The sequence below is a fragment of the Pan troglodytes genome, chromosome 10 (genome assembly GCF_028858775.2).
Source record: "Pan troglodytes isolate AG18354 chromosome 10, NHGRI_mPanTro3-v2.0_pri, whole genome shotgun sequence".
NCBI classification, from domain to species: Eukaryota; Metazoa; Chordata; class Mammalia; order Primates; family Hominidae; genus Pan; species Pan troglodytes.
Window position 1 is genome coordinate 7,380,926 of NC_072408.2, and position 17,770 is coordinate 7,398,695.

Below are 17,770 nucleotides of genomic sequence, written 5' to 3' on the forward strand. Positions count from 1 at the left end.
GGAAATGAATAGTGGTGACAGTTGCGTAACACTGTCAATCTACTTAATGTAACTGAATTGTCTACCTAAAAAGGGTTAAAATGGTAAACTTTATGTTATGTATATTATGCTACAATAAAAAAGATTTATGGGCCAGGCACAGTGGTTCAGGCCTGTAATCCCAGCACTCTGGGAGGCCGAGGCGGGTGGATCACTTGAGGTCAGGAGTTCAAGACCAGCCTGACCAACATGATGAAACCCCGACTCTACTAAAAATACAAAAATCAGCTGGGCGTGGTGGTGCATGCCTGTAGTCCCAGCTACTTGGGAGGCTGAGGCAGGAGAATGGCTTGATCCCGGGAGGTGGAGGGTGCAGTGAGCCGCAATCAATCCACTGCACTCCAGCCTGAGCAACAGAGCAAGACTCCATCTCAAAAAAAAAAAGGGGGGGGGGATTTATGTTATTCTAAAGATATTTAAAAGACATTTTAAGAAGGCAAGTATACTATTCAATGAAGATAACAGTAGAAAATCACAAGTCCGAAATGAAATATTTAACTTATACTAGCTTACTAGGAGAAAAAGGGCACATAAAAAAAAAAATCAGTGTTAGCATAATATATTAACACAGTCTGTAGCATCTCTGTTAGAGATGAAAACATACACAAAAAGCAAACTGTACTAAATTATGTAATAACTTTTGGGATCTTCATAATAATAAAAGTATTGGTAGTTATTTTTAAAAAGTCAGAAAAACATAAAATTGTATCCATGATCTCATTATACAGAATATATAGTGACTTTGCCAAGGGCTAGAAAACAGTTCATGTGACAAAGCAAAAAAAATTGTCATTTTTGTTTTCAGCTTTTTAATATTGTTGCTAGTATGTGCCAATGTAATAAACATTTTAAATTTTAATGGTAAAAGTGTATCTAGTAACAGAAAGAACAGGAGGAGGAATCAGAGAAAGAAATACTGAAGAAACATAACATAAACCTAATAATTCCCTTGAGAACTCATTTTTCTACAGATTTGACACTTGAAAATCTTTGACAGGAACCTAAGAATCAGCAGAATCCAAAAGAACACTGGATTATAAGTGCCTTAAGTCTATTACATCTTGAACAAGATATTTAACCTCTTAATACTTTGTGCTTCCTTATCAGTAAAATAAAAAGGATTGGGTAAGATAATGAATGTGAAGAAAATGCTTTGCAGACTGGAAAACACTATCTAAATTAGGCTACCTAGATCTGACTCTCAAAACAAAAACAAACTATAGCATATGCTAAATATATCTGTATCAACTGTTGATGACATGGCACCATTCTGTTACATGGAAAGACGGAAACTAATGAAAAGAATACTCATGAAAATGAATGAAAAGAAAAGAGTCAAATGGCAGACTTAGAATCCAGATCTCTTTATATTTTACTGGATGTGTGACCTTAATTTTCCACCTCTCATACTTACTTTCTTCATATGCAGAATGGGTAAAATACTTGCCCTCTAGCTCCCCTACCCATTCCTCTTCAAGACAGTGGTGAGGACCAAATGAGCTCATGGATATGGTACCATCATCTCATCAAATGAGCTCATGGAACTGCTATGTAAGTGTGATATATGAATGTGGACCTTCTCTCCCCCTCAGGCTTCTACTACTTAACCATCCCTGTGCTTCTTTTCATAGTCACTATATATTCTCCCCAATCTCTGAGCCCTCCAATAATGGGAGTCTGGGCTACAGAGGTTGTTCTAAACAGGATGGTTATCAATCTTGCCCTTCCCCGCTTCTTTTTAGCAGAAATGGCCTTTTTTTTTCAACTTAGATACTACCTAAAAGCTTAAAAGAAAACCATAAATCAAATCTCTGGTGTCCTACAAGAAGAAAGGAAAGGAAAGGGGAAAGGAGAAAGGGGAAGGAAAAAGGAAAGAGGAAAAAGGAAAGAGGAAAGAGGAAAGGAAAGAAGAAAAAAGAAAAAGAAAGGAGAAAAGAAAGAAAAAGAAAAAGAGAAAGAGAGAGAAAGAAAGAGAAAGAGAGAAAGAAAGAAAGAGGGAGGAAGGAGGGAGGGAGGCAGGGAGGCAGGCAAGCCAGCAAGCCATAAAGCCCAATTTCTTTGGCTGAAGTGGGAAAGTAGACCAGCCAGATTACTGCCCTCAGCCACCCCTTTGCCAACATTTATGATACCTCTAAGGAACCTAGGCATTCTAGTTTTTAACCACTGTTTAAATAAGTATTAAATCCACACCTCCATGATATGCAAGAATCTCTCTTCAGAGGGTGGGTGTGTGGCCTGCAAAATCCGCCATATGTGTTGAGTCTCGTCCAGAGATACTTCCAGGAGATCTCCAACCATCATAAGTTCTTCCAGTTGTGCCTTAGCTCCAGGTGACAACTCCAGCACTGGAGGTTCCAAACTTCGGGGCACCAAAGGGCTCTTCCGAGGTTGTTTCCTTGGGGTGCTAGAACCTTTCCCAAAAAATACCATAAAACAAAGCAAAAAAAATTAAAACTATGGAAAAAACATGTTTTCAAAGCAAATATTGAGACTAGCCCCCCATCCCCCAATACTAACTTCAGATATCTGGATTCATTATATCAGTATGAAAATGTAAACAGAATTAGAAACAAATACAGACCAAAAAGATGAACAATTCCAAGGCCCACTCTAAAAAAAATGGTTTGGGGTTATTAATAAAAAACAGTTCTTCCAGCCGGGTGTGGCGGCTCACCCTTGTAATCCCAACACTTTGGGAGGCTGAGGCGGGCGGATCACCTGAGGTCAGGAGTTCGAAACCAGCCTGACCAACATAGTGAAACCCCATCTCTACTAAAAATACAAAAAATTAGCCAAGCATGGTGGCGCATGCCTATAAATCCCAGCTACTCAGGAGGCTGAGGGTAGGACAATCTCTTGAACTAGGCAGGGGGAGGTTGCAGTGAGCCAAGATCACGCCATTGCACTCCAGCCTGGGCAACAAGAGAGAAACTCCATCTCAAAAAAAAAAAAAAAAAAAGTGGTTCTTTATCCTGAACGTTAATCTCTACTGAGTCTTTATCGTGTGGCAAGGGGAGCGAGCAACCAGAATCTCTCCATTTTAGAGTATACCAAAAGATTAAGCATTTAATAAAGCATTTGGCTGTCTTATATAAATAACTGGTTGTCTTTCTAATGAACAGACAATAATACACAGTTCCATAAAATCCTGAATTTTATTATAAAGAGATAAAACACCCTCCATCTTCCAGAGTTGTGACCTAAAGTAATGTGACTTGTTTTTGCTGAGGGACAGAAAAATTAACATCACAGAGAAAATCACCCTCCAAGGAAAGGAAGAACTTTCTAACAATTAAAGTTACCCAAAACCAGAATAAATATGCTTAAAAAGCAGCAGTTCCACAACACCTGATAATGACCACACAGAGGGTGAAGGACTACCTAGCCGGAATTTTCTAGAACTGAGGCATGGGACTAGATGGCCCCTCAAGTTCTTCTAATTAGGACTCTAAAACTCTATGTAAGTTTTCAGGTTGTGATGACAGAAAATGCAAACAGGGATTGGCTTTTCCAAAAGAAAACAGCATTTTCAGGTTCCATTAGTATTTCATGGCCAACCATTGTACTCCACTCGAAATGGAGTCACAGTCTTGATTAACATAATGCTTTTTCTCATTGGTTTTCTGCTTATCTTCCCCACAGTTTTTTAAAGGAGTAATACCTTGAGAACAACTCTTAGAAGCAGAAGAATAAGCATGCTCTGCACAAAATGAAGGTGCTGTCCACATGTGGGTCACCACCTCCTCGGATTTGATGGGAATCTCTTCATCACAAAAAAGATTGGGTTCAAGACTACTAGAGGACTTCACACTGGCTGTGTCCTGAAGAAGAAACAAAGAGAAGTATTCAGAATTAGAGTCATTTAACTTATTTTATGACAAGGCCCAAAATGGAGGCTTTCAGGTTAAAGCTTCTAATATACTAAAAATATGAGATTAAAATTAAATATCTGATGTTAAATAAGATAGAAAATGTCCATTGGGGAGAAAAACTGTAATTGTGGCAGGCCAGGTCTCCGTGAGCAACCAGAACAGTTTCTACTAACACATTACGCTAATTCTGATGAATGTGTAAGTTAAACAGTAAATAACTGGAGAAACTACTGCCTTCGTACAAGGGCTGAAATGTGAAAACAAACCCATTAAGATTTTCACCCGGGTTTTCTAAGACCCTAAAGCCTGATAAAGTTATGAAGGCATTCTTACACACACCTTGTACCAGGGCTCACTTAAGATAAGGAAATTTTTCCAAGTCTCTAGAGAAAGCTTTCCAGACCCTGGACCCTACCTGAAGATTAGATACGGTTTGAATGAAACATTCTGGCTTGTAGGTGCACCTCTCACACACAGACATAGAATTTAGAATGAATACAAGCGTTGAAAAAAACTTGTAACTTTTAGTTGGTCTGGTGAGTTACTCCATAACCAGCTGCAGAAATTAACTCCCTTCTTTCCCAGTCAGTCTGCATCTCCTTATTGGACTGAGAGAAAAAGCAGCCAGACCTCGTTCTGTCCAGGAATATAATGACTACAGATTCAAGACAAAAGAGAGTGTTAAGGTCAAAAACAATCCACGGAGATAATAAACCTACAAAAAAATTACTATTGCTCTCTAGATTCCTCCTCTCTGGGCAGGGCATCTCTGAAAAAAAGGCAGCAGCCCCAGTCAGGGACTTATAGATAAAACCCCCAGCTCCCTGGGACAGAGCACCTGGGGGAAGGGGCGGCTGTGGGCGCAGCTTCAGCAGACTTAAATGTCCCTGCCTGACAGCTCTGAAGAGAGCAGCGGATCTCCCAGCACAGCATTCGAGCTCTGATAAGCAACAGACTGCCTCCTCAAGTGGGTCCCTGGCCCCCGTGCATCCTGACGGGGAGACACCTCCCAGCAGGGGTCAACAGACACATCATACAAGAGAACTCTGGCTGGCATCTGGCCAGTGCCCCTCTGGGATGAAGCTTCCAGAGGAAGGAACAAGCAGCAATCTTTGCTGTTCTGCAGCCTCTGCTGGCGATACCCAGGCAAACAAGAGTCTGGAGTGGACCTCCACCAAACTCCAGCACACCTGCAGCAGAGGGGCCTGACTGTTTGAAGGAAAACTAACAAACAGAAAGGAGTAGTGTCAACATCAACAAAAAGGACGTCCACTCAGAGACTCCACCCAAAGGTCACTAACATCAAAGACCAAAGGTAGATAAATCCACGAAGATGGGGAGAAACCAGCACAAAAAGGCTGAACATTCCAAAAACCAGAATGCCTCTTCTCCTCCAGAGGATCAAATCTCCTCGCCAGCAAAGGAACAAAACTGGATGGTGAATGAGTTTGATGAATTGACAGAAGTAGGCTTCAGAAGGTGGGTAATAACAAACTCCTCTGAGCTAAAGGACCATGTTCTAACCCAATGCAAGGAAGCTAAGAACCTTCAGGAAAGGTTAGAGGAATTGCTAACTAGAATAACCAGTTTAGAAAAGAACATAAATGAACTGATAGAGCTGAAAAACACAGCACGAGAACTTCGTGAAGCATACACAAGTATCAATAGCTGAATCAATCAAGCAGAAGAAAGGATATCAGAGATTGAAGATCAATTCAATAAAATAAAGTGAGAGGACAAGATTAGAGGAAAAAGAGTGAAAAGAAACGAAAAAAGCCTCCAATGCATATGGGACTACGTGAAAAGACCAAATCTACATTTGATTGGTGTACCTGTGTGACGGAAGAATGGAACCAACTTGAAAAACACTCTTCAGGATATTATCCAGGAGAACTTCCCCAACCTAGCAAGGCAGGCCAACATTCAAATTCAGGAAATACAGAGAACACCACAAAGATACTCCTTGAGAAGAGCAAACCCAAGACACATAATTGTCAGATTCACCAATGTTGAAATGAAGGAAAAAGTGTTAAGGGCAGCCAGAGAGAAAGGTCAAGTTACCCACAAAGGGAAGCCCATCAGACTAACAGCGGATCTCTCGCAGAAACTCTACAAGTCAAAAGAGAGTGGGGGCCAATATTCAACATTCTTCAAGAAAAGAATTTTCAACTCAGAATTTCATATCCAGCCAAACTAAGCTTTGTAAATGAAGGAGAAATAAAACCCTTTCCAGACAAGCAAGTGCTGAGAGATTTTGTCACCACCAGGCCTGCCTTACAAGAGCTCCTGAAGAAAGCACTAAACATGGAAAGGAACAACCGGTACCAGTCACTGAAAAAAACATACCAAATCGTAAAGACCATCGACGCTATGAAGAAACTGCATCAACTAACAGGCAAAATAACCAGCTAACATCATAATGACAGGATCAAATTCACACATAACAATATTAAATGTAAATGGGCTAAATGCCCCAATTAAAAGACAAAGACTAGCAAATTGGATAAAGAGTCAAGACCCACCAGTGTGCTGTATTCAGGAGACCCATCTTACTCACAAAGACGCACATAGGCTCAAAATAAAGGGATGGAGGAAGATCTACCAAGCAAATGGAAAACAAAAAAAAAGCAGGAGTTGCAATCCCAGTCTCTGATAAAACAGACTTTAAACCAACAAAGATCAAAAGAGACAAAGAAGGGCATTACATAATGGTAAAGGGATCAATGCAACAAGAAGAGCTAACTATCCTAAATATATATGCACCCAATACAGGAGCACCCAGATTCATAAAGCAAGTTCTTAGAGACCTACAAAGAGACTCAGACTCCCACACAATAATAGTGGGAGACTTTAACACCCCACTGTCCATATTAGATCAGTGAGATGGAAAATTAACAAGGATATCCAGGAACTGAACTCAGCTCTGCACCAAGCAGACCTAATAGACACCTACAGAACTCTCCACCCCAAATAAGCAGAATACACATTCTGTTCAGCACCACATCATACTTATTCTAAAAATGACCACATAATTGGAAGTAAAACACCCCTCAGCAAATGCAAAAGAATGGAAATAATAACAAACAGTCTCTCAGACCACAGTGCAATCATATTAGAACTCAGGATTAAGAAACTCACTCAAAACCACACAACTACATGGAAACTTAACAACCTGCTCCTGAATGACTACTGGGTACATAAAGAAATGAAGGCAGAAATAAAGACATTCTTTGAAACCAATGAGAACAAAGACACAACATACCAGAATCTCTGGGACACATTTAAAGCAGTGTGTAGAGGGAAATTTATAGCACTAAATGCCCACAAGAGAAAGGAAAGATCTAAAATTGACATCCTAACATCACAATTAAAAGAACCAGAGAAGCAAGAGCAAACAAATTCAAAAGCTAGCAGAAGGCAAGAAATAACTAAGATCAGAGCAGAACTGAAGGAGATAGAGACATGAAAAACCCTTCAAAACATCAATGAATCCAGGAGCTTGTTTTTTGAAAAGATCAACAAAATAGATAGACCGCTAGGCAGACTAATAAAGGAGAAAAGAGAGAAGATTCAAATAGATGCAATAAAAAATGATAAAGGGGGTATCACCATCAATCCCACAGAAATACAAACTACCGGTAGACAATACTATAAACATCTCTACCCAAATAAACTAGAAAATCTAGAAGAAATGGATAAATTCCTGGACACATACAGCCTCCCACGACTAAACCAGGAAGAAGTCAAATCCCTGAATAGACCAATCAAGTTCTGAAACTGAGGCAGTAATTAATAGCATACCAACCAAAAAAAGTCCAGGACCAGACAGATTCATAGCCGAATTCTACCAGAGGTACAAAGAGGATCTGGTACCATTCCTTCTGAAACTATTCCAAACAATAGAAAAAGAGGGAATCCTCCCTAACTCATTTCATGATGCCAGGATCATCCTGATAACAAAACCTGGCAGAGACACAACAAAAAAAGAGAATTTCAGGCTAATATCCCTGATGAACATCGATGCAAAAATCCTCAATAAAATACTGGCAAACTGAATCCAGCAGTACATCAAAAAGCTTATCTACCACGATCAAGTCAGCTTCGTCCCCAGGATGCAAGGCTGGTTCAACATACGTGAATCAATAAACGTAATCCATCACATAAACAGAACCAATGATAAAAACCACATGATTATTATCTCGATAGATGCAGAAAAGGCCTTCAACAAAATTCAACAGCCTGTCATGCTAAAAACTCTCAATAAACTAGGTATTGATGGAATGTATCTCAAAATAATAAGAGCTACTTACAAACCCACAGCCAATATCATACTGAATGGGTAAAAACTGGAAGCATTCCCTTTGAAAACCAGCACAAGACAAGGATGCCCTCTCTCACCACTCCTATTCAACACAGTGTTGGAAGTTCTGGCCAGGGCAATCAGACAGGAGAAAGAAATAAAGGGTATTCAAATAGGAACAGAGGAAGTCAAACTGTCCCTGTTTGCAGATGATTGTATATTTAGAAAACCCCATCATCTCAGCCCAAAATCTCCTTAAGCTGATAAACAACTTCAGCAAAGTCTCAGCATATAAAATCAATGTGCAAAAATCACAAGCACTCCTATATGCCATTCACACACAAACAGAGAGCCAAATCATGAGTGAACTCCCATTCACAATTGCTACAAAAAGAATAAAATACCTAGGAATACAACTTACAAAGGATGTGAAGGACCTCTTCAAGGAGAACTACAAACCACTGCTCAACGAAATAAAAGAGGATACAAACAAATAGAAGAACATTCCATGCTCATGGGTAGGAAGAATCAATATCATGAAAATGGCCATACTGCCCAAAGTAATTTACAGATTCAATGCTATTCCCATCAAGCTACCACTGACTTTCTTCACAGAACCGGAAAAAACTACTTTGAATTTCATATGGAACCAAAAAAGAGCCCGCATTGCCAAGGCAATCCTAAAGAAATAGAACAAGGCTGGAGGCATCACACTACCTGACTTCAAACTATACTACAAGGCTACAGTAACAAAAACAGCATGGTACTGGTACCAAAACAGATATACAGACCAATAGAACAGAACAGAGGCCTCAGAAATAACACCACACATCTACAACCATCTGATCTTTGACAAACCTGACAAAAAGAAATGGGGAAAGGACTCCCTATTTAATAAATGGTGTTGGGAAAACTGGCTAGCCATATGCAGAAAGCTGAAACTGGATCCCTTCCTTACACAAAAATTAACTCAAGATGGATTAAAGACTTAAAGGTAAGACCTAAAACCACAAAAACCCTAGAAGAAAACCTAGGCAACACCATTCAGGACATGGGCATGGGCAAAGACTTCATGACTAAAACAACAAAAGCAATGGCAAAAAAGACAAAATAGACAAATGGGATCTAATTAAACTAAAGAGCTTCTGCACAGCAAAAGAAACTATCAGCAGAGTGAACAGGCAACCTACGGAATGGGAGAAAATTTTTGCCATCTATCCATCTGACAAATGGCTAATATCCAGAATCTACAAAGAACTTAAACAAATTTACAAGAAAAAAACAACCCCATCAAGAAGTAGGCAAAGAATATGAACAGACACTTCTCAAAAGAAGACATTTATGCAGCCAACAAACATATGAAAAAATGCTCATCATCACTGTCACTAGAGAATTGCAAATCAAAACCACAATGAGATACCATCTCACACCAGCTAAAATGGCGATCATTAAAAAGTCAGGAAACAACAGATGCTACAGAGGATGTGGAGAAACACGAATGCTTTTACACTGTTGGTGGGAGTGTCAATTAGTTCAACCATTGTGGAAGACTCTGGCAATTCCTCAAGAATCTAGAACTAGAATTACCATTTGACCCAGCAATCCCATTACTGGGTATATACCCAGAGGATTATAAATCATTCTACTATAGACACATGCACACATATGTTTACTGCAGTGCTGTTCACAACAGCAAAGACTTGGAACCAGCCCAAATGCCCACCAATGATAGAATAGATGAAGAAAATGCAGCACATATATACCATGGAATACTACGTAGCCATAAAAAAGGATGAGTTCATGTCCTTTGCAGAGACATGGATGAAGCTGGAAACCATCATTCTCAGCAAACTAACACAAGAACAGGAAACCAAACACTGCATGTTCTCACTCATAAGTGGGAGTTGAACAACGAGAACATATGGACACAGGGAGGGGAACATCACACAGCAGGGCCTGTCCAGGGGTGCAGGCCTAGGGGAGGCATAGCATTAGGAGAAATACCTAATGTGGTTGATGGGTGCAGCAAACCACCATGGCACGTGTATACCTATGTAGCAAACCTGTACGTTCTGCACATGTACCCCAGAACTTAAATTATGGTTAAGTAATCTACCTTCTATAGTCTACAACCTATAATAACTCCTATACCAACAAGTTAAGGAGGGGAAGATAAATTTAGATGTGACAGCTTAAGGACACAAACCATTTAATCCTCTCTACAGGTTTTCAAACCTAGAATCTTACCAATTGCTCTTAATACAAGTATATGTCTGACTGACAATATACAGATTACAGTAAGTCTTCATGTAATGTCATTGATAGGTTCTTAGAAACTGCCTTTAAGCAAAAGGAAGTATAGTAGCAGGTCTTTGAATAAAGTTGTTTTCATTTCATTATAACAGTGATGAGGGGGAAAAATAAGTTCAGCTTCCAGATCAGCTTGGTACTGCCCATTAATCTCATTGTTACACTTAAAGTCCTTGCAATGTTAAGTGAGCTCTGATTAGGTCTATGATTCTCCTTGAGATTAGTTTCCACAAGCTCACCTACATAGACACAATCCCAAAAGATGCAGGACAGACTTTGCTTCATTGAAGATGTACCTCGTAAGTAATGATTTTCTGGATGGTAACTAAGATAAAATGACTGATTTTATTTTACTAAATAATTACCTACCCCTCCTCCTAAACCAAGAGGGGGCTCTTCCTCAAGCAAGAATACTAAGTTCAAAGTATTTTAAGTTATGAATTTATGGTCACAACAGAGGACATCACACAAAGGAAAAAACCACCAGGTCAAATGCAAATAAACCGGCAAATAAAATTTTCATTATACAATTATCGCTTGCTCTGTGGGAAAATGCTCAAGAGTATAGGCTTTTTTTTTTTCATTCAAAGATATCAACATCAAAGTAAATTGGCAGGGGTGTATAGCTCAGTGGTAGAGCATCTGACTGCAAAGTAAATTTGAACTTGAATTACCATAAGTCTTGCCACCATTCTTCTCTTCTCAGCTGTCAAATACATTGCTAACACTAGAAAATCCATAATCTTATTTTTCTACCCTGCCAATACCCACTACCAAAGAGACAGTAAGCTAAGATTCTCATATAAATTCCTCCACAAAAAGACTACTCCATCCAACCATATGAAACTGCAGTTGTGATCCCTAGTCCTGAAAATCATCAATACTTGTGATGTTTTCATAGGTTACCAGTCTGCTTTCAAGCAAAGCCCATCATGTTAAACAATTCTAGAAGAGTGGCTGATAGCTAATGTGCTAGAAAGCAACCACCAGAAATATCAAAGGCCTCTAACTAGGGTAAACGGGTGATTCCAGTATTCAAGGAAAAAGCTAATTATACTTGGCATGGGTTGCATTCCTTTTCAGCTGCTCTTAGTCACCCTATATACAACTTCGTAAACAAAGATAGTCATTAACTTCTGGATAACAACGTGCTTAAGAATGTACCGCTGTGTGTGGTATACGCTAGTGTACCTTTCAGCAGACTGCCAATGAATTCTTCATAATGGGATTTAGCAGTACACTAAGATGATATTCAAGAACTGTACGCAACTGTAATGCCTCTTTTCTTAATAATGGCCCTCAAACAGCCCTTGAAAATCAGTGCAACAAAACTTGGCCATCTGTTCACAAAACTTTCAAAACTGAAAAATAATAATCTACCATATAATAAGATATTTTAATATAAAAAAAGATTATTTGAACAGTCTAATTCAAGTTTCAACTGTTTTCAAGTCTTTAAGTCACATAACTGAAAATTCCCATTTCTATCTTGAGAAAAAATATTTCCCAGCGGAGGAATCTACGAGCGTCTATGATGGATGGTTTTAATTTTATATCCTAGGAGTTTTAATGCTGATGAGATTAATGAGCAGTACCATGCTGATCTGCAAGCTGAAAAGACAAATAAAAGATAGTGAAGGGGTAGGAACAGAATCTCCCCTTGTTCTCTGGAAGCAGCCTTTTGTATCAGAGTAGGAATTCCCAGGTTACAAGAATAGATTCTAAACAAAGCAACTAAGAATCATATAAAACAAGTCAATGGATTGACTGTAATCTGGCAGGGTCTCTGCCTAATCACATTGTTATTACTAGGTTAAAAAGCAAAGGGCTTGCACCTGACAAAAAGGGCTAACGAAAAGCCAACTGGATCCAATACAAAACAAACTGGTCAAAACCTTCTCTTCACCACCAGTAACGTGTCATTACCAAAATAATCACATTGATGGTAAATAATTTGTTGTATCTGCAACTGGAACTCAGCAAATTCTAACCTGGGCCCAAGTATTATATTACCCATCTCCGAATGTGACATTCTATCTAGCACCATCCAGACGAGAAAGCAGAGCAAAAGACTCTAGCAATGGAAGTGTTTTTTGTTTTTTGGTTTTTTTTTTGAGACAAGGTCTTGTGCTGCCCAGGCTGGAGGGCAGTGGTGCAATCATGGCTCACTGCAGCCTCGACCTCCTAGGCTCAAAGCAATCCTCCCACTTCAGCCTCCCAAGTAGCTGGGACTACAGGTGCGTGCTACCACACCCAACTAATTTTTGTATTTTTTGTAGAGATGGGGGTCTCAATATGTTGCACAGGCTGGTCTCAAACTCCTGGGCTCAAGTGATCCTTCCACCTCAGTCTCCCCTAAATTGTTAGGTTTACAGGCATGAGCCACCACACCAAGCCTAGAATGGAATTCTTAAAACTTAACTGTATACAGACTTTAACAACTCAAAGAAAAAAATCTGAAAAACTGAAATTGGCCAAGAAAGCTTTACATATTGTTTTTCTAGTTCCTCTAAGCCATAAGGGATTATAAGATGAGTAAAACAAATACAGATTTTTTAATTCTATTTTTTAAAAATTGTTTCAGGCCTGGCGTGGTGGCTCAGGCCTGTTATCCCAGCACTTTGGGAGGCCGAGGCAGGCAGGTCACTTCAGGTCAGGAGTTCAAGACCAGCCTGGCCAACATGACAAAACCCCATCTCTACTAAAAACACAAAAATTAGCCAGGCAGAGTGGCATGCACCTGTAATTCCAGCAACTTGGGAGGCTGAGGCACAAGAATTGCTTGAACCCAGAAGGCAGAGGTTGCACTGAACAGAGATTGCGCCATTGCATTCCAGCCTGGGTGACAGAGCGAGACTCCATCTCCAAAAAAAAAAAAAAATTGTTTCAGCAACCTGTAATGTTTTGAGTTTTGAAAAAATGCTACGACTAAAAACTCAGAACAGATAAATGATTAGTTTTCTCTTTCACTTTCAGGCCTCAAACATCACTGTTCAATAGCTTTTTTTTTTTTTTAAACAAAGCCAATGATCAGGTATGTACCCACACAGCTTGTCCATGTAACTACCTTCATGTCGTAGCCATATGTCTCTCGAATGTCTTCATCAGAGTCTGTTTCTTCATCATCATAGTCCATTGTTTGTCGAGGAGAAGATGACACACTGCTCACCACCCGGTTAAAAGCAGACTGCTGGAAACTAGGTAAGTGTCCCTAAACAACAAATAATTCCAAGATGAACAGCAAGACATGCTAAACAGACAGGGTAATTAATGTGTGCTTAAGATCACCAAAATGTAATGAATAAGCAAAGTGGCTAACAGAGTTCTTCAACAGTTAGTAGAAATCAAATTATTTGATTATGATGCCAAAGTCCACCTGAATGATATTACCAAGAATATTTCACTAAGTACGTATCCAAAAAAAGTGCTATAGTGTATGTTGAAGGAGAATGCAATGGATAATTGCTGACAAGTTACTGTTATTTTCCTAATCAATTGGTAAGACAGACTCAATTTACTATTTATACACTGACATATCCCATGAAATAGAAAAAGAATGTAAATCCTAAACTTGCCTGTAAGTCTGGATTGGCAGCTGCTTTTTGGAGTTCTGCACTGATGATCTTTTCAGTTTTTTCTCGAGCCGCCTGTTCCACCATACGCTGGCTCAACACAGATAGTTTGGCCAGGGCAGAGGATAGTTCATCTGTGGCTAGAGCCTGCCGCGCTCTATCTTGCCAACTCATAGCACGTTCTGTCAAACACTGTAGGGCCTCTCCTTCAGGCAACCGTACGGGCAACTTCTGAAGGGATACCAGGAGTGACAGAATAGTCTCTAGCCTGGGCCTTCGAGACCGCATACAAAGAGGGCAAAGGAATTTTACTTCTTTAGCTTGCCAGCTGGATCCTTTTTTTTGGGAACTTGATTTAGGAAGAGGAACACAGCTGTTATGGAACCAGTCTTTGCAGAGCTCACACTGTAGCATAAACCCACTGGCTGTCCTGCGGCAAATGCAAAATTTTACTTCTTCTATGCGGTCCACCATTGTCATCTTGGCTAGGTTGGCTGCTCTGAGAGAATGCATGGCTTCAATCTCTTTTTGCTCCCGTTCTTTGAAAACTGCCACCTGTACAAGACAAACATTTAATTGAAAAGAGTCACTGCAATATACCCCCCAAAATACCAAATCCTCAAGGCTGTGGGATCTTTCTCCCAAGTTATCAGTTATAAACAGTTTCCTAAAATGTGGGGCCCCTGGCGGTTTCCATGCAAACATTCCTCAAGTGTGAAATGGGCAAAGTGCTATCATATTTGATCATGTACATCAGTACAGTACTTTGGCCTCTTCTGTAGGGTGCGGTACAAAGATGGCATGCCTTGAAATCAAGCAACCTGGGTACAAAGCCTGGCTCTTATACTTTTAGACTGTTAATACGGGGTACAAGTTTCAGAACGTCCGTTTTCTGAAAAATGAGAATACTACCAACCGTATTTTGCTGTTTTACGGATTAAATAAGACATATGAAAGTGCCTAAGCTGGTACCTTGCACAAGGTAAACACTCTTGAAGTATTAGTTTCCTATCGCCTCATAATTCATTCCCTGGGGCAAGTCCTACACAAATTAATTTACTTCTCTCTGGAAAGCCTCTTCATGTTTAAGTAGAATAACAAAACTTGACGATCAGTTGTAACAACAGAGTTTTATGAAACTCATTTTAACAAAGTAAATAAAGGCAAACAAATTTAATTATCAATACTGTCAGTGCATTTTCTTGTTAAACTACTGGCAGCTTTGAAACAATTTTGAAATAATTTCCAGTCCTACTTGTCTAGCAAGATTGACTTGTTAGGCAGGCTCTCTAATCAGAGAATATTTTCACTGGCTTCAAAACAGAATCATTTGTAGGCAGAAAGAGCTATATCACATGCAATTCCCTACTTTTATTGTCCAGATTCGTATTTATTTTCCATTTCCTCAGGCTCCTAGTAATCTTAACACATTCCTCCTATCCTCCAAAAAAGCGTAATTCTCATCAACTACAAATATTTTAACACTCATTAAGAGATGGAAATCTGTAGCCTGGTATAATTCCTTTGAAAAACACAATAGTAATAAGAGTCATAAAATGCTTATATTAAATTCTAACCCAGTAATTACATTCCTAAGAGTCAAGTCTAGGAAATTTAAAAGAAGGAAAAGGTTATAAAAGAAGTTCATTTTATTACTTACAATAAGAAACTTAGTAACAGGCAAAATGCTCAAAATTAGAAAACTACAGCAGGTCCTCAAATAACATCTTTACGTTCAGTGTAGTTTCATTATAACACTGATGAGAAAAAAATCAATTCCTGGCCAATGCCACTGTCACTCACTAATTTACCAAAAACTGGATAATTATCTCGTTTTTATTACTCTTTCTTAAATGTAGGTTTAGCTCGAATTTTCTCAGTGTTTAATATCAGAAGTGTTTGGGGTCTTTATTTTAAAAGTCTGATGATGTTTTTTGTGACCAGAAATATGCTGCAGGAACTTAACTCTTGTTTATATCAGTCTGTAGTAAAAGTGGGTTCATTATACATTGCTTCGCTTAAAGTTGCAGTGCAAGAAGCTATTGATAAAATTAAGTGAGGACTTACTGTACTCAGCAAACTATGGACAACTTGATGGAACAGCAGACAACTATTAAAACAACAATAAAGAACAGAGGTATGGAAAAGACAATTTTGGGAAAAGAGCAGAATACTAAACTTTTTGTATATCTTGATTATAAATATTTACTTTTAATGTGAAATATGTATAATCATAAAGCCAAAGTATATGAAAATAAAAAGTTAAAAACATAAAAACTGTGAGTCTGCTAATATCTTTACAGAGTTTTCTATTCACCAAGCAAACTCAAGATGCTAGGTAATTTCTTACCACCATGGCTGTATCTCTGGTTTCCTCCAATCCTTCCTCCAGATCACTCAGAGGCTCCAGGTCCAGATCCTTTTCTTTTTCTTTTTCTATTAGTTCTTTTACTTTTTTCCTCCTATTTTTGCCACTCCCATATACACCAATGTCGGTCCGGGGGCTCAGCACCTACAAAAATAAAACCACCATTATAAACTCTGGTTTTTAAAATAATCTTAAAAGTAAAAATAATAAAGGAACCATTTGTTCAACCATGTCCCACGCACTTTCTTAAGGACTTTATACACATGATCTAATTCATTCCTCACAACAACCCTATGTAGTAGGTATTAATATCTACATTTTATAAACAAGAGAAACTGAGGCTCAGGAAGGAAATAACTTGCCCAAGGACACAGGGTTAGCAATTAAGGAGTCCACTCTCAAACCTGAAAGGATCTCATTCCAAAGCCTTTGCTCTTAACTACTATGTTCAACTGCTCAAGATGAAAGGGATGATGAGTATACAAATTTGTGCTTCGGAGAAATACGATCTTTCAATGATAGGCTGGACGTGGTGGCTCACACCTGTAATTCCAGCACTTTGGAAGACTGAGGCGGGCGCATCACTTGAGCTCAAAGGAGTTCAAGACCAGCCCAGGCAACATGATGAAACCCCATCTCCACCAAAAATACAAAAAATTAGCCAGGCATGGTGTAGCATGCCTGTAGTCCCAGACACTTGGGAGGATGAGGTGAAAGGATCACTTGAGCCCAGGAGGCGACAGCTGCAGTGGGCCGAGACTGCACCACTGCACTCCAGTCTGGGCGACAGGGCAAGACCCTGTCTCAAAAAAACAGAACAAAACGATTTCAATGACTAGAGTCCAATAGCAAGCCAAGGCCGACTGCTTTTTCTAGGGACAGCACAAGATTAACTGGAAATTAATCTGCCCAAGGTTCCAGATTTCAAGTCAACATCTGATATTACCTAGTAAGAATCACTTGTATAATGGTAATCAGATAAACTGAAAATAACCCTCACCAATACTATTACTACTTAAATTATCAGCTGCTTATGAGAGTGTTGAAGTTCAAGTACCTGTAACAATGTATGGCTAGAATTCTTCTTAAGAAACGTCCGCCCAGTCCGTTCTCTCCATGCCCGTGCTGCTGCTACCTGTGATTCCACTTGCGGCAGTGCTTCAAGACGCACAGGGATAGGGCGTCCTTTCGCAGACAAGCTCTCAAGCTGCTCCAAATAAGCGTAATTGCTGCCACTCTGAAAAACCAAAGTAGATTCTCACAATTTGAGTTCTCTTACGGGGTTTGGCAATATACTGTTGAAAGACCT

The 17,770-nt window shown here is 39.3% G+C and overlaps 1 protein-coding gene across 3 annotated transcripts in view; it reads right to left on the bottom strand.

Moving 5' to 3' along the window:
* The window catches only part of KDM5A (lysine demethylase 5A), a 106,006-nt gene that overhangs the window by 9,559 nt on the left and 78,677 nt on the right, over positions 1-17,770 (bottom strand). For 2 of the 3 annotated variants that reach the window (XM_003313426.7, XM_063785382.1), the window contains 6 exons: positions 17,519-17,698; positions 16,444-16,605; positions 14,097-14,648; positions 13,589-13,732; positions 3,701-3,860; positions 2,230-2,450 (listed from right to left, as the gene is read on the bottom strand). In XM_003313426.7, the coding sequence (XP_003313474.3) occupies positions 2,230-2,450; positions 3,701-3,860; positions 13,589-13,732; positions 14,097-14,648; positions 16,444-16,605; positions 17,519-17,698 (1,419 nt within the window). Of the gene's footprint in view, positions 1-2,229; positions 2,451-3,700; positions 3,861-4,377; positions 4,567-13,588; positions 13,733-14,096; positions 14,649-16,443; positions 16,606-17,518; positions 17,699-17,770 lie in introns of those variants that run through there. The other variant, XM_016922686.4, reaches the window with a different exon arrangement.